General features: G+C 44.1%; 1 protein-coding gene across 1 annotated transcript in view; it reads left to right on the top strand.

Annotated features, from left to right (window-relative positions):
• LOC143770110 (heparan-alpha-glucosaminide N-acetyltransferase-like) overlaps positions 1–25,000 on the top strand; it is a 1,433,242-nt gene that overhangs the window by 779,196 nt on the left and 629,046 nt on the right. Inside the window, exons 11-12 of the mRNA XM_077259379.1 lie at positions 16,996–17,108; positions 21,288–21,412. Of these exons, the coding sequence (XP_077115494.1) occupies positions 16,996–17,108; positions 21,288–21,412 (238 nt within the window). The remainder of the gene's footprint in view (positions 1–16,995; positions 17,109–21,287; positions 21,413–25,000) is intronic.

Here is a 25,000-nt window from a genome sequence, read left to right as displayed (position 1 = left end):
TTAGGCCTACTACCTGTGTCTGTCTGCGCCACTCAATACAGCTGTCCTTCACTTCACAAAGCAGAGCCTCAATTTGCAGCCGATATCACATATTAAAGTGCATTTGGCCTACTAGTTTGGTTGGGCCTACTAACGGTGTCTGACGCTCCTTGGTATTCTCCTGTGTTTTTCTCCTGAGCTTCAATCTTCAGGCTTTCAGCCTATAGGAATTTTAAAACTGCATTTGGCCTACTGGTTTGGTTGGGCCTACTAACGGTGTCTGCCGCTCCTTGCTGTTCTCCTCCACTGAACAAAGCAGTGCTGCCTGTTTACTCCTGTTACCAATTTTGAACTGCATTTAGCCTACTTTATTCTTTGGCCCTATATCTGTGTTTCCTCCTCATCCTGCCCATTGCCCAGCCACTGCTAGATGAGTCTGCCGGTACATTGACCCAGACCACTACATTCCCCTTGCACTCTACTGTTATGATCCCTAGTGGCTGAGGATCACAAATAGATCAGCAAGTGATTAAACTAAGGACGAGCTCTAGGGAGATGGTAACTGGACTGATCGCAAATCTGAACCTATCCAACACAACTAGAGGTAGCCGGTGAACGTGTCTAAAAAATTCCTAGACGTCTCGAGCCAGCCTGAGGAACTAGCTACCCCTAAAGAGAAAGAAAGACCTCGCTTGCCTCCAGAGAAATAATCCCCAAAGATATAGAAGCCCCCAACAAATATTAACGGTGAAGTAAGAAGAAGGCACATACATAGGGATGAAATCAGATTCAGCAAAAGAGGCCCACTAGTACTAGAAAGCAGAAAATAGAGCAGGGGTCTATGCGATCAATAAAAACCCTTACAAAATATCCATCCTGAGATTTCAAGAACCCACACACCAACTAACGGTGTGTGGGGAGAAACTCAGCCCACTAGAGCAACCAGCAAGCGAGGGAATTACATTTTAGCAAGCTGGAACAGAAAACATGATAAACACTGCTGATCAAAAAATGAGCAAACAAAACTTAGCTTATCCTGGATGGACTGGGAGCAAGGTAGTCAGAAGGAATCTGAGTAGCACTGATTACATCGACAGCCGGCCACAAGTGGAAGTAAAACAGAGCTATATAGGAACCTCCCAGAGGATAACGAACCAGCTGATAGCCAGAGACCAGCAGGATAACAGACAAAGCCACCAGGGGGAGCCCAAAGCAAAAGTCACACCATACCACCAGTGACCACAAGAGGGAGCCTGAACACAGAGTTCACAACAGTACCCCCCCCTTGAGGAGGGGTCACCGAACCCTCATGAAAACCACCAGGGTGATCAGGATGGGAGGCACGAACCAAATCGGTTGCATGAACATCAGAGGCGACAACCCAAGAATTATCCTCCTGACCATAGCCCTTCCATTTAACCAAATACTGGAGCCTCCGTCTAGAAATACGAGAATCCAAGATCTTCTCCACCACTTATTCCAATTCTCCCTCAATCAGCACCGGGGCAGGAGGCTCAACCGGAGGAACCACAGGCACCACATACCTCCGCAACAACGAGCGATGGAACACATTATGAATAGCAAATGATGCTGGGAGGTCCAGACGAAATGACACAGGGCCAAGGACTTCCAGAATCTTATAAGGACCGATAAACCGAGGCTTGAACTTAGGAGAGGAGACCTTCATAGGAACGAACCGAGAAGACAACCACACCAAGTCCCCAACGCGAAGTCGGGGACCCACACAGCGACGGCGGTTGGCAAAGAGCTGAGCCTTCTCTTGAGACAGCTTCAAATTGTCCACCACATGATTCCAAATCTGATACAACCTATCAACCACAACATCCACTCCAGGACAGTCAGAAGGCTCCACCTGACCCAAGGAAAAACGAGGATGAAACCCCGAATTACAAAAGAAAGGAGAAACCAAAGTAGCAGAACTAGCCCGATTATTAAGGGCAAACTCGGCCAACGGCAAAAAAGTAACCCAGTCGTCCTGATCAGCAGAAACAAAACATCTTAAATAAGTCTCCAAGGTCTGATTAGTTCGCTCGGTTTGGCCATTCGTCTGAGGATGGAAGGCCGACGAAAAAGACAAATCAATGCCCAATTTAGCACAAAAGGTCCGCCAAAATCTAGACACCAACTGGGATCCTCTGTCAGAAACAATGTTCTCAGGAATCCCGTGCAAACGAACCACATTTTGAAAAAACAGTGGAACCAACTCAGAGGAGGAAGGCAACTTAGGCAAGGGCACCAAATGGACCATCTTAGAAAAATGATCACACACCACCCAGATGACAGACATTCTCTGAGAGACAGGGAGATCTGAAATAAAATCTATGGAAATGTGCGTCCAAGGCCTCTTCGGGACAGGCAAAGGTAACAGCAAACCACTGGCTCGAGAACAGCAAGGCTTAGCCCGAGCACAAATTCCACAAGACTGCACAAAGGAACGCACATCCCGTGACAAGGAAGGCCACCAAAAAGACCTGGCCACCAAGTCTCTGGTACCAAATATTCCAGGATGGCCCGCCAACACCGAAGAATAAACCTCGGAGATGACTCTGTTGGTCCATCTATCCGGGACAAACAGTCTCTCCGGTGCACAGCGATCAGGTCTATCCGCCTGAAACTCTTGCAGCACACGTCGCAAATCTGGGGAGATGGCAGACAAAATCACCCCTTCTCTAAGAATACCAGCCGGCTCTGAATCTCCAGGAGAGTCAGGCACAAAACTCCTAGAAAGAGCATCAGCCTTCACATTCTTCGAACCAGGCAGGTACGAAACCACAAAATCAAAACGAGAGAAAAACAACGACCAACGAGCCTGTCTGGGATTCAGCCGCTTGGCCGACTCGAGATAAATCAAATTCTTGTGATCAGTCAAGACCACCACACGATGCTTAGCTCCCTCGAGCCAATGTCGCCACTCCTCAAATGCCCACTTCATAGCCAACAACTCCCGATTACCGACATCATAATTCCGCTCGGCAGGCAAAAACTTTCTTGAAAAGAAAGCACATGGCTTCATCACAGAGTCATCGGAGCTTCTCTGCGACAAAACAGCCCCCGCTCCAATCTCAGAAGCATCAACCTCCACCTGGAAGGGAAGTGAGACATCTGGCTGACATAAGACCGGAGCCGAAGAAAACCGGCGCTTCAGCTCCCGAAAGGCCTCCACAGCCGCAGAGGACCAATTAGTCACATCAGAACCTTTCTTGGTCAAATCCGTCAAAGGCTTAACAACACCAGAAAAATTAGCTATGAAGTGACGGTAAAAATTAGCAAAACCCAAGAACTTCTGAAGACTCTTAACCGATGTAGGCTGCGTCCAGTCATGAATAGCCTGAACCTTGACTGGGTCCATCTCAATAGTAGAAGGAGAAAAAATGAAACCCAAAAAAAAAAATCTTCTGGACTCCAAAAAGACATTTTGAGCCCTTCACAAATAAAGCATTGTCACGCAGGACCTGAAAGACCATCCTGACCTGCTTAACATGAGACTCCCAATCATTCGAAAAAAACAGAATATCATCCATATACACAATCATAAACTTATCCAGATATTCACGGAAGATGTCGTGCATAAAGGACTGAAAGACTGAAGGAGCATTAGAAAGTCCAAAAGGCATCACCAGGTACTCAAAATGGCCTTCAGGCGTATTAATTGCAGTTTTCCACTCATCACCCTGTTTTATACGCACAAGGTTATACGCATCACGAAGATCTATCTTGGTGAACCAACTAGACCCCCTAATGCGAGCAAACAAATCAGTTAACAATGGCAAAGGATACTGAAATTTGACCGTGATTTTATTCAAAAGGCGATAATCAATACAAGGTCTCAGGGAACCATCCTTCTTAGCCACAAAAAAGAATCCCGCACCAAGAGGGGAAGAGGACGGGCGAATATGTCCCTTCTACAAAGACTCCTTTATATAACTCCGCATGGCAGCATGCTCCGGCACAGATAAATTGAAAAGTCGTCCCTTAGGAAACTTACTACCAGGAATCAAATTTATAGCACAATCACAGTCCCTATGAGGAGGTAGAGAATTGAGTTTGGGCTCCTCAAATACATCCTGGTAGTCTGACAAAAACGTAGGGACTTCAGAAGGAGTGGACGAAGCAATTGACACCACAGGAGCGTCACCATGAATTCCCTGCCAACCCCAACTTGACACAGACATAGCTTTCCAATCCAAGACTGGATTATGAGTCTGCAACCATGGCAGACCCAACACGACAACATCATGCAAATTATGCAATACAAGAAAGCGAATCACCTCCTGATGAACAGGAGTCATGCACATGGTCACTTGTGTCCAGTACTGAGGTCTATTCGTAGCCAATGGCGTAGAGTCAATTCCCCTTAGTGGAATAGGGAATTTTAAAGGCTCCAAATCAAAACCACAGCGCCTGGCAAATGACCAATCCATCAGACTCAGGGTAGCACCTGAATCTACAAAGGCATTAACCAGGTAAGATGACAGGGAACAAATCAGAGTAACAGACAAAATGAACTTAGGCTGTAAAGTACCAATGGTGACAGATTTATCAACCTTTTTTTTGCGCTTAGAGCATGCTGAGTGTTGTGATTTTGCTTTTTGCTCCCTCTAGTGGTCATTAGTGATTTGACTCTGGAGCGTCTGTCTTTTCCTATATCCTCACCTGGGCCGTTAGTTCAGGGGCGTTGCTATATAAGCTCCCTGGACCTTCAGTTCAATGCCTGGCATCGTTGAAATCAGAGCTAATCTGCTGTGCTCTTGTCCTCTGATCCTGGTTCCTGTTTTTCAAGCTAAGTCTGCTTCTTTGCTTTTTGCTTTTGTTTTGTTTGGTATTTTTGTCCAGCTTGTTCCTATCTGTATCCTGACCTTTGCTGGAAGCTCTAGGGGGCTGGTGTTCTCCCCCCGGACCGTTAGACGGTTCGGGGGTTCTTGAATCTCCAGCGTGGATTTTTATAGGGTTTTTGTTGACCAGATAAGTTATCTTGCTATATTCTGCTATTAGTAAGCTGGCCTCTCTTTGCTGAACCTGGTTCATTTCTGTGTTTGTCATTTCCTCTTACCTCACCGTTATTATTTGTGGGGGGCTTGTATCTTGCTTTGGGGTCCCTTTCTCTGGAGGCAAGAGAGGTCTTTGTTTTCTTCTCCTAGGGGTAGTTAGATTCTCCGGCTGGCGCGAGTCATCTAGCGATCACCGTAGGCATGATCCCCGGCTACTTCTAGTGTTGGCGTTAGGAGTAGCTATTTGGTCAACCCAGTTACCACAGCCCTATGAGCTGGATTTTTGTATCTTGCAGACTTACACGTTCCTCTGAGACCCTGTCCACTGGGGTCATAACAGTATGCCAGGCCAGTATTAAATGTTTAATGCATTGCAGAAGTGGGATTATAAGAAAGAAAATTTTGAGTTTTTTTTTTTCCCTCTCTCATTTTTTTTTTTTCTTTTCACCTTTACCTCAGAGTGGCTTAAGCTTGCTGCAGACATGAATGTCCAGACCTTGATTACAAGTGTGGACCAGCTTGCCGCTCGTGTGCAGGGTATACAAGATTATGTTACCAGAAATCCTAGGTCTGAACCCAAGATTCCGATTCCTGAACTGTTTTCAGGAGACCGATTTAAGTTTAGGAATTTCAGGAATAATTGTAAATTATTTTTGTCCCTGAAACCTTGTTCGTCTGGAGACTCTGCTCAACAAGTAAAAATTGTTATTTCATTCTTACGGGGTGACCCTCAGGATTGGGCTTTTTCGTTGGCGCCAGGAGATCCGGCATTGGCTGATATTGATGCGTTTTTTCTGGCGCTCGGTTTACTTTATGAGGAACCCAATCTTGAGATTCAGGCAGAGAAAGCCTTGCTGGCTATGTCTCAGGGCCAGGACGAGGCTGAGGTGTATTGCCACAAATTTCGGAAATGGTCCGTGCTGACACATTGGAACGAGTGTGCACTGGCCGCTAATTTTAGAAATGGCCTTTCTGAGGCCATTAAGAATGTTATGGTGGGTTTTCCCATTCCCACAGGTCTGAATGATACCATGTCCCTGGCTATTCAAATTGACCGGCGGTTGCGGGAGCGCAAAACCGCAAATTCCCTCATGTTGTTGTCTGAACAGACACCTGATGTGATGCAATGTGATAGAAAAACCGCAAATTCCCTCATGGTGTTGTCTGAACGGACACCTGATTTGATGCAATGTGATAGAATCCTGACTAGAAATGAGAGGAAAATTCATAGACGCCGGAATGGCTTGTGCTACTACTGTGGTGATTCTACACATGTTATCTCAGCATGCTCTAAACGTATATCTAAGGTTGTTAGTCCTGTCACCGTTGGTAATTTGCATCCTAAGTTTATTCTTTCTGTAACTTTGATTTGCTCACTGTCATCTTATCCTGTCATGGCGTTTGTAGATTCAGGTGCTGCCCTGAGTCTTATGGATCTCTCATTTGCTAAGCGCTGTGGTTTTATTCTTGAACCATTAGAAAATCCTATCCCTCTTAGGGGTATTGATGCTACGCCATTGGCAGAAAATAAGCCGCAGTATTGGACACAGGTTACCATGTGCATGACTCCTGAACACCGCGAGGTGATACGTTTTCTCGTTCTACATAAAATGCATGATTTGGTTGTTTTGGGGCTGCCATGGTTACAGACCCATAATCCAGTCCTTGACTGGAAGGCTATGTCAGTGTCTAGTTGGGGCTGTCGTGGTATTCATGAGGATTCCCTGCCTGTGTCTATTGCTTCTTCTACGCCTTCGGAAGTTCCGGAGTACTTGTCTGATTATCAGGATGTCTTTAGCGAGTCCAGGTCCAGTGCATTGCCTCCTCATAGGGAATGTGACTGTGCAATAGATTTGATTCCAGGCAGTAAATTTCCTAAGGGAAGACTGTTTAATCTGTCGATACCTGAACATACCGCTATGCGTTCATATATCAAGGAGTCTCTGGAGAAAGGACACATCCGTCCGTCTTCTTCCCCTCTTGGTGCGGGATTCTTTTTTGTGGCTAAAAAGGACGGATCTTTGAGGCCTTGTATTGACTATCGGCTTTTAAATAAGATCACTGTCAAATTTCAGTATCCTTTGCCGCTGTTGTCTGACTTGTTTGCCCGGATTAAAGGTGCCAAGTGGTTTACCAAGATAGACCTTCGTGGTGCGTACAACCTTGTGCGCATTAAGCAAGGGGATGAATGGAAAACCGCATTCAATACGCCCGAAGGTCATTTTGAGTACTTGGTGATGCCTTTTGGGCTCTCTAATGCCCCTTCAGTTTTTCAGTCCTTTATGCATGACATTTTCCGGAACTATCTGGATAAATTTCTGATCGTTTATCTGGATGATATTCTGTTTTTTTCTGATAATTGGGACTCGCATGTGGAGCAGGTCAGGATGGTCTTTAAAATTTTGCGTGAAAATTCTTTGTTTGTCAAGGGCTCAAAGTGTCTTTTTGGTGTACAGAAGGTTCCCTTTTTGGGGTTCATTTTTTCCCCTTCTGCTGTGGAGATGGACCCAGTCAAGGTCCGAGCTATTCTTGATTGGACTCAGCCCTCGTCAGTTAAGAGTCTTCAGAAGTTCTTGGGTTTCGCTAACTTCTACCGTCGTTTTATCGCTAACTTTTCTAGCATTGTGAAACCTTTGACGGATATGACCAAGAAGGGCTCTGATGTGGTTAATTGGGCTCCTGCTGCCGTGGAGGCTTTCCAGGAGTTGAAACGTCGGTTTACTTCGGCGCCTGTTTTGTGCCAGCCTGATGTCTCGCTTCCCTTTCAAGTTGAGGTGGATGCTTCAGAGATTGGAGCAGGGGCCGTTTTGTCGCAGAGAGGCCCTGGTTGCTCTGTTATGAGACCTTGCGCCTTTTTCTCTAGGAAGTTTTCGCCTGCGGAGCGAAATTATGATGTGGGCAATCGGGAGTTGTTGGCCATGAAATGGGCATTTGAGGAGTGGCGTCATTGGCTCGAGGGTGCTAAGCATCGTGTGGTGGTCTTGACTGATCACAAAAATCTGATGTATCTCGAGTCTGCTAAACGCCTGAATCCTAGACAGGGCCGCTGGTCATTGTTTTTCTCCCGTTTTGACTTTGTTGTCTCGTATTTACCAGGTTCAAAGAATGTGAAGGCCGATGCTCTTTCCAGGAGCTTTGTGCCTGATGCTCCTGGAGTCGCTGAACCTGTTGGTATTCTTAAGGATGGTATTATCTTGTCAGCTATTTCTCCTGATCTGCGACGTGTGTTGCAGAGATTTCAGGCTGATAGGCCTGATTCTTGTCCACCTGACAGACTGTTTGTGCCTGATAAGTGGACCAGCAGAGTCGTTTCCGAGGTTCATTCCTCGGTGTTGGCAGGTCACCCAGGAATTTTTGGCACCAGAGATCTGGTGGCCAGATCCTTTTGGTGGCCTTCCTTGTCTAGGGATGTGCGGTCATTTGTACAGTCCTGTGGGACTTGTGCTCGAGCTAAGCCTTGCTGTTCTCGTGCCAGCGGGTTGCTCTTGCCCTTGCCTGTCCCTAAGAGACCTTGGACACATATCTCCATGGATTTCATTTCTGATCTTCCGGTGTCTCAGGGCATGTCTGTTATCTGGGTGATATGTGATCGCTTCTCCAAGATGGTCCATTTGGTTCCTTTGCCTAAACTGCCTTCCTCTTCCGATCTGGTTCCTGTGTTTTTCCAGAACGTGGTTCATTTGCACGGCATCCCTGAGAATATTGTGTCAGACAGAGGATCCCAGTTCGTTTCCAGATTCTGGCGATCCTTTTGTAGTAGGATGGGCATTGACTTGTCGTTTTCGTCTGCTTTCCATCCTCAGACTAATGGACAGACGGAGCGAACTAATCAGACTTTGGAGGCTTATTTGAGGTGTTTTGTCTCTGCTGATCAGGACGATTGGGTGACCTTCTTGCCGTTAGCTGAGTTTGCCCTTAATAATCGGGCTAGTTCCGCCACCTTGGTTTCGCCGTTTTTCTGCAACTCTGGTTTCCACCCTCGTTTTTCTTCGGGTCATGTGGAACCTTCTGACTGCCCTGGGGTGGATTCTGTGGTGGATAGGTTGCAGCGAATCTGGAATCTTGTGGTGGACAACTTGAAGTTGTCACAGGAGAGGGCTCAGCGCTTTGCCAACCGCCGCCGCGGTGTGGGTCCCCGACTACGTGTTGGGGATTTGGTGTGGCTTTCTTCCCGCTTTGTTCCTATGAAGGTTTCCTCTCCCAAATTTAAGCCTCATTTTATTGGTCCTTACAAGATATTGGAAATTCTTAATCCTGTATCCTTTCGCCTGGATCTACCTGTGTCGTTTGCTATCCACAACGTGTTTCATAGGTCCTTGTTGCGGCGGTACGTTGTGCCTGTGGTTCCTTCTGCTGAGCCTCCTGCTCCGGTGTTGGTTGAGGGCGAGTTGGAGTACGTGGTGGAGAAGATCTTGGATTCTCGTCTCTCCAGGCGGAGGCTTCAGTACCTGGTCAAGTGGAAGGGCTATGGTCAGGAAGATAATTCCTGGGTGGTCGCCTCTGATGTTCATGCGGCCGATTTAGTTCGTGCCTTTCATGCCGCTCATCCTGATCGCCCTGGTGGTCGTGGTGAGGGTTCGGTGACCCCTCACTAAGGGGGGGGTACTGTTGTGATTTTGCTTTTTGCTCCCTCTAGTGGTCATTAGTGATTTGACTCTGGAGCGTCTGTCTTTTCCTATATCCTCACCTGGGCCGTTAGTTCAGGGGCGTTGCTATATAAGCTCCCTGGACCTTCAGTTCAATGCCTGGCATCGTTGAAATCATAGCTAATCTGCTGTGCTCTTGTCCTCTGATCCTGGTTCCTGTTTTTCAAGCTAAGTCTGCTTCTTTGCTTTTTGCTTTTGTTTTGTTTGGTATTTTTGTCCAGCTTGTTCCTATCTGTATCCTGACCTTTGCTGGAAGCTCTAGGGGGCTGGTGTTCTCCCCCCGGACCATTAGACGGTTCGGGGGTTCTTGAATCTCCAGCGTGGATTTTTATAGGGTTTTTGTTGACCATATAAGTTATCTTGCTATATTCTGCTATTAGTAAGCTGGCCTCTCTTTGCTGAACCTGGTTCATTTCTGTGTTTGTCATTTCCTCTTACCTCACCGTTATTATTTGTGGGGGGCTTGTATCTTGCTTTGGGGTCCCTTTCTCTGGAGGCAAGAGAGGTCTTTGTTTTCTTCTCCTAGGGGTAGTTAGATTCTCCGGCTGGCGCGAGTCATCTAGCGATCACCGTAGGCATGATCCCCGGCTACTTCTAGTGTTGGCGTTAGGAGTAGCTATTTGGTCAACCCAGTTACCACAGCCCTATGAGCTGGATTTTTGTATCTTGCAGACTTACACGTTCCTCTGAGACCCTGTCCACTGGGGTCATAACAGCTGAGATAACATGAGCTGAATCACCACAGTAAAAGCACAACCCATTTTGCCGTCTATAATTTTGCCGTTCACTTCTGGTCAGAATTCTGTCACATCGTATAGATTCAGGTGTCTGTTCAGAAGACACCGCCAAATGGTGCACAGGTTTGCGCTCCCGCAACCGCCGATCAATCTGAATGGCCAGAGTCATTGACTCATTCAGACCTGCAGGCGTAGGGAACCTCACCATGACATTCTTAATGGCTTCAGAAAGACCTTCTCTGAAATTTGCAGCCAGGGCACACTCATTCCACTGAGTAAGCTCCGACCATTTCCGAAATTTCTGGCAGTACACCTCTGCTTCATCTTGCCCCTGCGAGAGGGCCAATAACGCTTTTTCAGCCTGGTTCTCAAGATTAGGTTCCTCATAGAGCAATCCAAGGGCCAGAAAAAACGCATCCACACTGAGCAATGCAGGATCCCCTGGCGCCAATGCGAAGGCCCAATCTTGAGGGTCACCACGCAAAAAGGAAATAATAATCTTAACTTGCTGAACGGCATCACCAGAGGAACGAGGTTTCAAAGAAAGAAACAACTTACAATTGTTCTTAAAATTCAGGAACCTAGATCTATCTCCAGAAAACAACTCCGGAATAGGTATCCTAGGCTCAGACATAGGACTGTGAACAACAAAATCCTGAATACTTTGAACTCTAGCAGCAAGATGATCCAGACTGGAAGCCAAGCTCTGGACATCCATGTCAGCAGCTGAACTCAGAGCCACACCAAGATTAAGAGGAGGAGAGAAGCTAGCACAGCAGCTAGACACACGGCAACAACAAGAAAAAAAAAAAAATTTCTCAAGGCTTCTTTTCTCCTGCTTCTGCCATGCAATTAACACTTTTGTGGCCGGCTGTACTGTTATGATCCCTAGTGGCTGAGGATCACAAATAGATCAGCAAGTGATTAAACTAAGGACGAGCTCTAGGGAGATGGTAACTGGACTGATCGCAAATCTGAACCTATCCAACACAACTAGAGGTAGCCGGTGAACGTGCCTAAATAATTCCTAGACGTCTCGAGCCAGCCTGAGGAACTAGCTACCCCTAAAGAGAAAGAAAGACCTCGCTTGCCTCCAGAGAAATAATCCCCAAAGATATAGAAGCCCCCAACAAATATTAACGGTGAAGTAAGAAGAAGGCACATACATAGGGATGAAATCAGATTCAGCAAAAGAGGCCCACTAGTACTAGAAAGCAGAAAATAGAGCAGGGGTCTATGCGATCAATAAAAACCCTTACAAAATATCCATCCTGAGATTTCAAGAACCCACACACCAACTAACGGTGTGTGGGGAGAAACTCAGCCCACTAGAGCAACCAGCAAGCGAGGGAATTACATTTTAGCAAGCTGGAACAGAAAACATGATAAACACTGCTGATCAAAAAATGAGCAAACAAAACTTAGCTTATCCTGGATGGACTGGGAGCAAGGTAGTCAGAAGGAATCTGAGTAGCACTGATTACATCGACAGCCGGCCACAAGTGGAAGTAAAACAGAGCTATATAGGAACCTCCCAGAGGATAACGAACCAGCTGATAGCCAGAGACCAGCAGGATAACAGACAAAGCCACCAGGGGGAGCCCAAAGCAAAAGTCACACCATACCACCAGTGACCACAAGAGGGAGCCTGAACACAGAGTTCACAACACTCTACATAGCCAGTATCTGACCCTGCAGAAAGTCTGGTTCCCCTTCCCGCATACTATACCACCTTACACGGGGACAAAGAGGAAGGTGCAGATGAAAGTGCAGGTTCCTTCAACAGGTGGGGGAGGCATACTCGTTGGCGACGTCACAGGCATAGGGCCCCTCAGAGTACGCAAAAGTGTCACTGCCGGTGGGAGGCGCCCCCGCCGTGCAAACACACCGCCGTACTTTGAGGGGCCCTGTGCCAGTGCCAATATGAACGAGTGGGCCCCCCCTGCTTGCTCAGGATCACAGCACTTGCAAAGTTGAAATACTGACCTCTCACTGCTCCACCGCCGTGACATAGTCCACGTTTCCTGGGCCCACTAAAAACTTGAGCCAGCCCTTCTCCCCCCACAACTGTTGCCAAATGACCCCCAAATTTTCAATGGCTAACTATTATTATAAGGTAAATTAAGATTGACAAGCTTAAGTAACAAGAATTGATGTTTTTGGCATTAAAATGGGCTCTGTTGGTGTTTTCCTGTCCTCCACTCACTGCCGACTTTGATTCTCCATTGACTTGCATTGGGTTTCGTGTTTCGGTCGGATCCCCGACTTTTCACATTAATCGGCCGATTTCACCCGACCCGACTTTTGACAAAGTCGGGTTTCACGAAACCCGACTCGATCCTGAAAAAGTAAAAGTCGCTCAACTCTAGGGAGATATAAGGGTTAAAAGTTGACCAGCAATTTCTCATTTTTACAAAACCATTTTTTTTTTAGGGACCACATCACATTTGAAGTCACTTTCAGGGGTCTATATGATAGAAAATACCCAAGTGTGACACCATTCTAAAAACTGCACATCTCAAGGTGCTCAAAACCACATTCAGGAAGTTTATTAAACATTCAGGTGTTTCACAGGAATTTTTGGAATGTTTAAAAAAAAAATGAACATTTAACTTTTTTTCACAAAAAATTTACTTCAGCTCCAATTTGTTTTATTTTACCACTGTTTGGGTGCATGGCAGAGCTCGGAAGGGAAGGAGCGCCATTTGACTTTTCAATGCAAAATTGACTGGAATTGAGATGGGATGCCATGTCGCGTTTGGAGAGCCCCTGATGTGCCTAAACACTGAAACCCCCCACAAGTGACACCATTTTGGAAAGAACACCCCCTAAGGAACTTATCTAGATGTGTTGTGAAAACTTTGAACCTCCAAGTGTTTCACTACAGTTTATAACGCACAGCGGTGAAAATAAAAAATCCTTTTTTTTCCTCAAAAATTATTTTTTAGCCTCCAGTTTTGTATTTTCCCAAGGGTAACAGGAGAAATTGGACCCCAAAAGTTGTTTTCCAATTTGTCCTGAGTACTCTGATACCCTATATGTGGGGGGGAATCACCGTTTGGGCACATGGCAGAGCTCGGAAGGGATGGAGCTCCATTTGAAATGCAGACTTAGATGGAATGCTCTGCAGGCGTCACATTGCATTTGCAGAGCCCCTGATGTACCTAAACAGCAGAAACCCCCCACAAGTGACCCCATATTGGAAACTAGACCCCCCAAGGAACTTATCTAGATGTGTTGTGAGAACTTTGAACCCCCCAGTGTTTCACTACAGTTTATAACGCAGAGCGGTGAAAATAAAAAAATCATTTTCTTTCCACAAAAATTATTTTTTTAGCCCCCGGTTTTGTATTTTCCCAAGGGTAACAGGAGAAATTGGACCCCAAAAATTGTCCAATTTGTCCTGAGTGCGCTGATACCCCATATGTTGGGGTAAACCCCTGTTTGGGCGCACGGGAGAGCTCAGAAGGGAAGGAGCACTGTTTTACTTTTTCAACGCAGAATTGGCTGGAATTGAGATCGGACGCCATGTCGTGTTTGGAGAGCCCCTGATGTGCCTAAACATTGGAAACCCCCCAATTCTAACTGAAATCCTAACCCAAACACACCCCTAACCCTAATCCCAACCATAACCCTAACCACACCCCTAACCCTAACTTTAGCCCCAACCCTAACTTTAGCCCCAACCCCAACCCTAACTTTAGCCCAACTCTAACCCTAAATTTAGCTCCAACTCTAACCCTAACTTTAGCCCCAATCCTAACTCTAACCCTAACCCCAACCCTAACCCTAAACCCATACCTATCCCCAACCCTAACTGTAGCCCTAACCCTAACTTTATCCCCAACCCTAACCCTAACTTTAGCCCCAACCCTAACCCTAACCCTAACTTTAGCCCCAACCCTAACCCTAATGGGAAAATGGAAAGAAATACACTTTTTAAAATTGTATTATTTTTTCCTAACTAAGGGGGTGATGAAGGGGGGTTTGATTTACTTTTAGAGCTGGTTTTTTTAGCGGATTTTTATGATTGGCAGCCGTCACACACTAAAAGACGTTTTTATTGCAAAAAATAGTTTTTGCGTCTCCACATTTTGAGAGCTTTAATTTTTCCATATTTTGGTCCACAGAGTCATGTGAGGTCTTGTGTTTTGCAGGACGAGTTTACGTTTTTATTGGTGCCATTTTCGGGCATGTGACTTATTTTATCGCTTTTTATTCCGATTTTTGTGAGGTAGAATGAACAAAAAACAGCTATTCATGAATTTCTTTTGGGGGGCGCTTATACTGTACTACGTTTGGTAAAACTGATAAAGCAATTTTATTCTTCGGGTCAGAATGATTACAGCGATACCTCATTTATATTTTTTTATGTTTTGGCGCTTTTATACGATAAAAACTATTTTATATAAAAAATAATTATTTTTGCATCGCTTTATTCTGAGGACTATAACTTTTTTTATTTTTTCGTTGATGATGCTGTATGGCGGCTCATTTTTTGCAGGACAAGATGACGTTTTCAGCAGTGTCATGTTTATTTTTATCTGTCTTTTTGATCGCGTGTTATTCCACTTTTTGTTTGGAGGTATGATAATAAAGGGTCGTTTTTTGCCTCGGTTTTTTTTTACGCTGTTCACTCAAGGGGTTAACTAGTGGGACAGTTTTATAGGTCGGGTCATTACGGACACCACAATACTAAATATGTGTAATTTTATTGTTTTTTTTAATTTAGATAAAGAAATGTTTTTATTGGAACAATACTTTTTTTCTTTATTTAGGAATTATTATTTTTTTTTTACACATGTAAATATTATTTGTTTTACTTTTTTACATTGCCCCGGGGGGAGGACATCGCATTATAGTGACAGATCACTGATCTGACACTTTGCAGTGCACTGTGTCAGATCAGCTATCACACAGGCACTGCAGGCGCTTGAAAGCCACCTCCCTGCAGGACCTGGAAGGCCCCCCACGGCCATTTTGGATCCTGGCCTGCAGGGAGGAGGAGGTAGGAGACCCTCGGAGCAGCGCGATCACATCACGTTGCTCCGAGGGTCTCAGGGAAGCACGCAGGGAGCCCCCTCCCTGTGCGATGCTTTCCTATGCCGCCGGAATGCTGCGATCATGTTTGATCGCAGTGTTTCGGGGGTTAATGTGCCGGGAGTGGTCCGTGACCACTCCTGGCACATAGTGCCCGATGTCAGCTGTAATAATCAGCTGACACCCGGTGGCAATCGGCCGCGCTCCCCCCGTGAGCGCGAACGATCGACTATGACGTACTATCCCATCACTGAGAATTAAATCCCAGGTCACCTCGACGGGTTAGTACGTCATATGGGATTAAGGGGTGAAAATCCCCCATAATAAGGACCCTAATATTATTTGCTACATTTTTAAATTGCTGCAGCATTTCCTTCTCTACCTGTTCAGCTATACAAGTGCTTCTCACAAAATTAGAATATTAAGACATAGAATCGTCTGGATGTGCTAAAAGCTGCAAGTTCTTACCTATAATTCAGGACAATTAGCTCTCTCAGCTGGTAGATGAACCAACCAGGGGAGGTAATCTGCTGGATCTGGTTTTGTCAAATGAACCAGATACAATTTCAGCTCTACAGGTCATAAATTGCAAAGTGGCTTTGTTATATTGACAAAAGCCCTTTTTCATAGTAAGGTACATGTAAAACATTTTTGTGATCCCATAGTAAAGGGAGCCAAATATATCTGTTACTTTTACACTTACTAAGGAAAGATTTCTCCTGATACATTTGCTTGTCACCTTCCATTGATTAATTGAATGTGCAGCTCCCTGAAGAGTGTTACATGAGGCAATAGCTTGCACGAGGCAATGTATAGGCCATAGACATAAAGAGGATCCTGGAACATGAAAGGAATGTATTAAAAGAGAGCACAGTAATCCATTAATGGCAGCACTAAAGGGAATACTCTCACTGTTATTAAACAGCAAGGTGCTAGAGAGCACTTTGATTAATCTAGAATCCTCTCTGCCCGTAATGATGACCATTGCTCTTTAATGTAATGTACAGTATCTTAAAAGCATGTTACCGCTATGACACAAATCCTATACTGTGGGTCTGGGATTACGTAAGAATACCAGTAACAGACAGATTAACCCATTTTGTAACAAGAGTGACGTAGAGAGGTTTTTAGTATTCTGTAAATGCATTTTGTCTTCAGTTCATGCTACACATATCTTATACTGTATATGTTAATATGCTTTATTACTATAATGAAATGCCACAGTAATGTGCTGTATGTAACCCATTATCTACCAATGTCCTTTTTTTGGGACGCCTAATCTTTAGCTTCTAGCAACTAAGATTTTGTAATTTTTATAATTAGGTCCAATTTTTTGCGTTGTGTTTGTAAAATGAATGTTTTCAAAATAGGAAATCATGTCCTTGTAATTTTTAATTGAATATTGTGACACCCTTTTCTGAAAAATCCGTACTTGTAAAAATTTTAACTTGGCAAGTAATGGGTTAAGCACGTGATCTAGTTCTTTAATGATTCTGTGGAGTTGCAATATGAATAAACTTCTCTGGTTACCTTAAGAATGACAATAGTCCTGTAGTTCAGCTCTACACTTTATTGTTCCTGCAGTGTCATGGCGCTGGGCACGAATACCAGGGGTTCTCCAACGATTAGGATTCACATATTGTGTTTTGGCATTGATGCACGTGTATTTCAGCAAACCGAACCTGGATCCTACCGAGGTAAATTGCTAACATTTTGGCCATTAAATGCTAGGGGGAATTTAGACTAGACTGTTTTTTTTAAACTTTGTGTTGTGCTGTTCCTCTCTTGTTTTTCAAAGATTTGTATGGATACGTTGACAATTGTATGTGAGTTACAATTCCCCTGGTCAATGAGGTGTGCATCTACAAAATCTGACACTGTCTAATCAGTACTCATAATGTCGGTTTGTGTAGAAACACCCAGCTTTTGAGGTAAGATAGGGCCCAGTTATCACTATTAGGCTACTCTAACACGGCCGAGTGCTCTCTGATGTTTTATCGGACAACACTCGGCCTAGTATTATGTTATCTATATATCTATATAATACAGGTTTTGTCCTGATGAAGAGGTCCTGTGCTAACTTCGAAACGCATCGACCTGAAACCTGTTCAATAAAGCTTATAAAAGTTTACCGACTATCCGTCAATATTCATCACCTGCGCATCCATTAACACTTTACCTGTATTTCGTGCTACTCTATCCTTATGGACCCATGTCTTGCAGCAGCTGATATTTGCTAAACTTGTTGCTTAGGTGACACTTTATCAGGTGAGCGGATTCATTTTTCCTGCACCTTGTTTTGTTACCAGTTAAGACCCTATTGCGCTATTTTTGTTCCTAGTTTCTCATACTATGGGGCAGTGCAGATCTGCGATTATCTTCTCTTGCCGATTCGGCATGTGTGTGTATGTGGGGGAAGGGGTGAAAAGGGTGGTTGACTCCAGGTTTAGATGCTATGGGGGTGTGAAATTTTGTCCCCGCCCCCTATGCCACTTTTTGTTGCAGGCATGCAGTGAGTGTACTCACTTGTGAAGAAAAAGGAAAGTCATTAGTAGTCGCCATCACCCTTTCTTGAACTAGTCCAATATGTCCTAGCAGCATTTTGTTTTAAATATGGAACACAAATAACGTTTTTCTTTGATTTTACGGGATGAAGCTGGATTTCCTTTTTCTTCACAAGTGATTACTTCGACGTCAGGGAGAGACGTGTTTCCGTGCTTCTCCTCAAGTCCATCGAGCGCTAATCAAGGGTGAGCTGAGAAAAACTTTTTGTTTTTATATGCAGTGAGTGTATGCCAATGTTTAGCCACTCTGGATGACTACAACAGCCAGAGGCTGTTTTGCATCTATGTCAATGCCACATTTCCCTTTCAAAGCACAGAAGTTGAAATGAGTTTTAATTGGTGCTGCACTCTGCATAGGCAGCAACCAAGATTGCAAAGCGCTCATTATGATGAAGTAAGCTTTTTTTCATTAAGGTCTCTGCTATGCAATGCTCTACATCTGATGACTAATTCATCTTGACTGCTTCATTTGCAATGGAAGCAACTGAGATAACAAAGGCTGCAGAGTGCTCTCAAACACCTCCTCTCCTCTAACTTGTAATTGTGTTTAGTTGCATGAAAACAATACTTACAATCTATCTAGCAGAGAGCTTGTAAGCACTGTGCTTCTTGCCTAGAAGATCAGCTGATCTGCAGAGGTGGAAAATAACCTAACGGTAAGGAAAAAAAGAAAGAAAAAATCTCTGCATTCTTGAGCAGAGAGTATTTTGAAAAACAAGTAAATTGGACAGTTGTTTGGTTTTTTATATTGAGAAAAGGAGAAATAGAGAGATACTTGGGGAGCTTTCCAGAAATTAAATAAGTGTCCACTGAAAAAAAACAATAATGCAACAAACTATATTTTTATATATACTACACGCAAAAAGTTAGGGGATATTTGGCTTTCAGGAGAAATTTCAGGATCATTCTAAAATGCGCTCTAACCTTTTCAGGTGAATTTAAAGTGACTGTCTCTAATCTTTTGAAAACACATGTCCAACTGTTAAATGTTTTGCAAAGTGACAGAGGGCGGTAGCTGTGGATGAGCTGCTGCCCCATAACGCCCTGGCACTTTACAAGACAATGTGTCTCAGTCCCAATGTGCTACCAGGTGTGGGGTGCATCACACTCACTTGTAGGCCGCAGGCCTCTGCTTTCTTCAGGCCTCCATCTTCCAGAGCCGCCACACCTAACTCAGGGGACACACAGTTCATTTTAACAAGCAAACGTTTACTGGATAGTTCAAGTTCAGGACTGAATAAAATCTATTACTTTATTTTTAAGTTTCATCACCAATAGTTCACAGGTAAGCAAGCGGAAAACAAGGCTTTGACCCAGACATTTGCAGACTACGCTATGCCGCTAGTCTGGAAAGATGACAAATTCTATTTTTGGGGACAACTACAGAAAAAAGAAATGTGGAATTCATTAGATACGTCTTCACACTTGATAAAAGACATTGCATAAAAATAAACACAGCATATGGTAGGGAAAAGGATGTTGATGAAGCTTGAGCACACTACATTTCTGGAGACAAGGCTTGTCACCTGTCTTTGTAAGTATCTTAGGAAGCAGGTCACTAGCTTTCATGGGTTTGTCCACGTTTAGGAGAATGGATTCCAAACTCTGTAAAAATTCCTAAGATAACAAACTCAGCAGGGATTTACCCTGCCTGGGTCCAGCGCCAGTGTAGGATGCTAGCAGGTGCATAGGATGCAGTGACACACAGGAGGCAGAACAAGGGTTATCAGGTTCTTTATGTATAAGAACAGTAATGGTACAAGCAGGGGGGTGAGGAATGTGATTGGAGGATAGGGGGAAAATCAAATGCAATAGAATGTAACAGGTTAACTTATCAGTCTCTGTGCGCTGGAGGAAGGCGGTTGGAAGATCTCACATCGGCACCTCTGCAGCGCGAGATGTCTCCGATCCGGTACCGCAAATGAGTGATGCACTTTCTCCTTGCAACGAGGAATCCTCTGGGTTCTTTGGCATGCGATCTCCTGATCCACGCACATAGTGAGGCCGAGGTGATGGTCTGCGGCACAGAAGAGGAAGCAGAGAGTTCAGCGAGCAAGGCCGCACTAGGAGCAAACAGTCCAGTGGACATAGCCACAGGCAAGGACCGTACCTCAGCAGGCACCGCAAGGATGGGATTAAGCGGTGCCTCCATGGTGGTGAGCCGAGCGAAGGTCTGTACTTTATCCTGGTCACTACCTGGTCAGGAAGTCTCTCTGGGCTGAGGGTAGGAAGCTTCGGCAGTCTGGCTAGCTGGGTGTATAGGCACAGCTAGCCTGTGTGGGTCTGTGAAGAAGGAGTTAACCGTCTCACTACTCACAAGCTTGGTCCCTGCCAAGTGTCCTGTCTTCCTGCTCAAACTGCTATTTAAGTCCGACCTGCCCCCATCAGTCAGGTGCCCTGTCCTGCTCGGTTCAGTATTCTCTTCCCCCTGCAACACTGTTGACAGCCCCGACAGTTCCGGCCCAGATATGAAGGAGAGTCCATCAACTTGGTTCTCCTCTCTACACTGGGTCTCCATTTCTGCTCCAATCTTAGTATTTTGGCTGTGGTAGTAACATCACATCAACAGCGCATATCATCACTCTAGCTGATCACTGAGCGCATAGTTGATGCTAAGGTTGATCACATATGCCACTGAGCTCAGTGATCAGCTTGAGTGATGATGCATGCTTTAACGTGACGATACTATCGTGGCCAAAATAGTGAGACTGGAGCAGCAGCAGAGAGTTGGTGCTGGACACAGGGTGGGTAAGTACCTGCTAAGTTTCTTATTTTAGGTATTTTACAAAGTTTGGAGCCCACTTTCCTTAAACTGGACAACCTCCGTTTGCTGTTTTTAGTGTTCTTTTACAAGAAAATGTGTGAATGTGGAGAAGTTGAAAATTGAGCAACACATTTAGTAATGTAGTACAGATTCAGCCCAGGCAAGAATATAAGAATGCAAGTTAAGTTTTATTACCAAGTTTGAGATTCTCCCTTAATCAGGCCAATTTTCTTATTGCAGAAGAAAGACTTTTCAACAATCTATTAGCAAAAAGAATTGATTCACTGTGTTAGAGTATTTCTAGGTATGCGGTATCTTTAATGCAAATCTCAGGATTTCCTGTCTTTAATCCTTCAAGCAGTAATGCTGGGATGTGCAGAACATCATGTAATTGCTTGTTGCACAAAATGTCTGATGTAAAAAACAAGGAGGGATGATCCTGCTGACCAGCATGAAAGAGGAAAGGCTTTAAATATTGATGTTGTAGCAAAGTCTCCCTGAAGTGGCCCAAAGTGCTTGTCTGACTATATATCCTTTTGTCTGTACAGAGCCATCAGTGGAGTGCTGCTGTAAGGGATATTGTCGTGTACTGGCCGGAGTGGATTATCATTGCGGCTCTGGAGATTGTTTCGCTGTGTTTAACATTTCTTCTACCTGTGCCCGGGTGTCCTACGTAAGTATCATCAATCACAATAAGGATAATATGTCTGCGAACTGCAGTGTCACAGAGTAAAAGAGACTGAATCCTAAATATCATCTGTTAATCCTGCGGCCTTACAGCCCTAATAAAACAAACAGAACACTGTGACATTAAAGGGAGTCTGTGACACCCAAAGTACATTTTAAACCCTTAGTGACTGAACTAATTTTGACCTTAATGACCAGGCCAAATTTTACAATTCTGATCAGTGTCACTTTATGAGGTAATAACTTTGTAGAGCTACATCGTATCCCACTGATTCTGAGATCGCTTTTTTGTGACATATTGTAGTAGTGGTAACATTTCTTAGACATGACTTGTGTTTATTTGTGAAAATATTGCAATTTTGTCAAATAAAGTTTAATAAATCACAATACAACATAATTAATAAATAAGATTTCCCTCATGTCTACTTTACATGTGCATCATTTTTCAAATGTAATTTTATTTTGCTAGAAAGTTAGAGGGGTTAAACGTTTAGTGGCAATTCCTCATTTTTTCAACAAATTACAAAACTCTCCAAAAGTGATACCATTTTAAAAACTGCACCCATCAAATACTTTAAAACTGTTGTCAGGAAATTTTCTAACCCTTCAGATGCTACACATGAATTACTGTAAAGATAAATGAAAAATAAATACATTAATATTTTACCTCTAAAATGTTGCTTTAGATCCAAATTTATCAATTTTGAAAGAGGTAACACCAAAAAGTGGACCACACAGCTTGTTAATTACTATTATATGAGTGCAGTAGTACCTCACATGTAGTCAAAAAGTTCTGTTTGAGCAAACGGCAGTGCTTGGAACTGAATGAGCAATATTTGAATTTTGGAACATAAATTTGACTGAAAGATATTTACAGCACCATGACAAATTTCCAGGGCCCCAATTGGCCTAAACAGTAGAAACTCCCCACAAATTACCCTATTTCAGAATCTACACCCCTCAAAGATTTTATCCAGGGGTATAATGAGCATTTTGAACTCACAGGTACTACACAGAATTTGATAACATTAGGTGATCATATTGAATATGTCATCATATCGTCATCATTTTTTTGTAACTTTTGAAAAAACCTAACACTAAGCCTAACATTAAGCTTAGCCCTAACCCTAAGCCTGACCCTAAGCCTATTAAAAAAAAAATTTCATCTGACTAGGGGGATAACACGGGTGGGAGGAGATTGATCAAGGGTGTGTACAGCGAGTCACATCACAAATACTGTCCTATTTACTAATTATTGGGCTTTTTATCACTGTGATAGGATCTAGCACAGTGATCAAAAGTTAAGAGCCAATAGGAAAAATCCCTGCAGTTGCTGGGAGTCAAGCAGAGATCTTTGTGAGCACATAGTGCATACGCCATCCATTTTGCCTCATAAACATGAGCATGGCCAGGGCATGGCGTCATCGGTACCAAGATACTGAGGGGGGCTTGGGGACATAATTTCTCTCTCCTGTGATGTGTTACATCATGTCAGAGAAGAGAGAAATTATTTTTACACCGGATCTCACTTTTTTGTGATGGACCATATTCATTGAATAATGGTGGTCAATGGTCATGTCATCAGGGACAGGAAAAACTGCCCTGATCATGTTCTTCAGGCTCTCAGCTATCCCCGGTAGCTGAAACCCTGGATGTTTTCCCACTCTGGGAGGCGCTATTACCTTATTCCGGATCACCATTTTAAAATGGGAACGAGGAATAAGGCCACTTAGCGTCCGAAGTTTTTCTATACATCGGCGTTCATTACGGGATTTAATAAGACCCATCCATCGGCACGCCCTGTAAGCACGAGAATCTCATTAACTGAAAACTGAAAATACAGATTAAACAACCGCAAGGCGGATATCATCAACCCAGGTATTATTTTAGTCAGTGTAATGGCGCAAAGCTGACAGTGTCTATAGTTTACTTAGCAAAATCCTGATGACAGGTTTGTTTTAAAGATAACAAAGTAAAAATAAAATAAAGACAATTGACAAGTAGGTTCAATTTCAGTAGCCATATCCTGCTTTGCATACTGCCAGAGATGTTGAATCTAGACATCACTTATATAGAACCTGTCTGCCAATGTGATGAAGACAAGAAAACTCAAAAAGCAGCACATGATATCAGGTTCTATAGAGTATCTAATAGGGATGAGCAAACATGCTCGGTGATACTCGAGTATCACAGTGCTCGAATGTACTCATTACTAGGCAAGCAATGGGCGGTGCTTGAGTTCAAACGTAAATCCCCACCCCGCATCTTTGGTACCTGTTACGCAGCCAATAAGCATGTGGAGATTGCCTGCAAGTCATTGTAATGCTGTAGCCATCTTGGTTGTGGCATTACTGTGATTCGCTGGCCATCTGACATCATCAGGGATTATGAAAAGGCAGGTGCCACCCCAGCTCCACACACTACATTGTGTTCCAAATTATTATGCACAAAGAGTTTAGGAGTGATAAGGTTAGAATTTTTTTGTTTTTCATTTAAACTCATTGATGGTGATGTGTGTCAGGGCTCTTTATATCACTGAAAGCAATTGCAGATACCTGTGCAAATTAGTTTGGCTGGTGTGTCAAAATAAAGGCAAGACTACTTAAAAAGGCTGTTCCACATTATTAAGCAGCCTACATTTTTTGCCAAAATGGGAAAGAAAAAGGATGTGTCGGCTGTTGAGAAGCAACAAATTGTGGAGTATTTAGGTCAAGGCATGACTACAATCAACATTGCCAAGACACTTCATCGTGATCATCGCACAATCAAGAAGTATGTAGCTGATTCCCAGCACACACGTGTGCGTGCTGATAAGGAAAAATTGAGGGCTCTTTTCAACAGGCAATTGCGTAAGGTTAAAAGAGCAGCTGCAAAAATGCCTTGTCATAGCAGCAGACAAGTTTTTGAAGCTGCTGGTGCCTCCAACGTCCCCAGAACAACAAGATGCAGCGTCCTTCAGAGGTGCGTAAGCCATCCTGTTGGCCTCCTCTATCCACTGCACACAAGCAGAAACGGCTCCAGTGGGCCAAACGATACATGAAGACTGACTTCCAAACTGTTTTGTTCACCGATGAGTGCCGTGAAACGCTCGATGGTCCAGATGGAAAGAGTAGAGGATGGCTGGTTGATTGACACCCCATGAAAACACGGCTAAGGCGCCAACAAGGAGGAGGTGGAGTAATGTTTTGGGCTGGAATCATGGGAAGAGAGATTGTCGGCCCCTTTATGATCCCTGAAGGGGTAAAGATGAACTCCATAATCTATGTGGAGTTTCTAAAACAACACTTCCTGCCATGGTTCAAGAGGAAGAACCGTGCTTTCCACAGCAAGATCATTTTCATGCATGATAATGCACCGTCTCATGCTGCAAAAAACACATCTGCATCTCTGGCTGCTATGGGCATAAAAGAGGACAAACTTATGGTGTGGCCTCCATCTTCCCCTGACCTCAACCCCATTGAGAACCTCTGGAGCATCATCAAAAGGAGTGTCTATGATGGTGGGTGGCAGTTCACATCTAAGCAACAGCTCTGGGAGGGTATTCTGTCCACATGCAAAACAATTGAAGCAGAAA

This window comes from Ranitomeya variabilis, chromosome 4, assembly GCF_051348905.1.
Source record: "Ranitomeya variabilis isolate aRanVar5 chromosome 4, aRanVar5.hap1, whole genome shotgun sequence".
Lineage (NCBI taxonomy): Eukaryota > Metazoa > Chordata > Amphibia > Anura > Dendrobatidae > Ranitomeya > Ranitomeya variabilis.
Note: the sequence above shows the minus strand (reverse complement) of the source record. Positions and strands in the feature narration are given on the sequence as shown.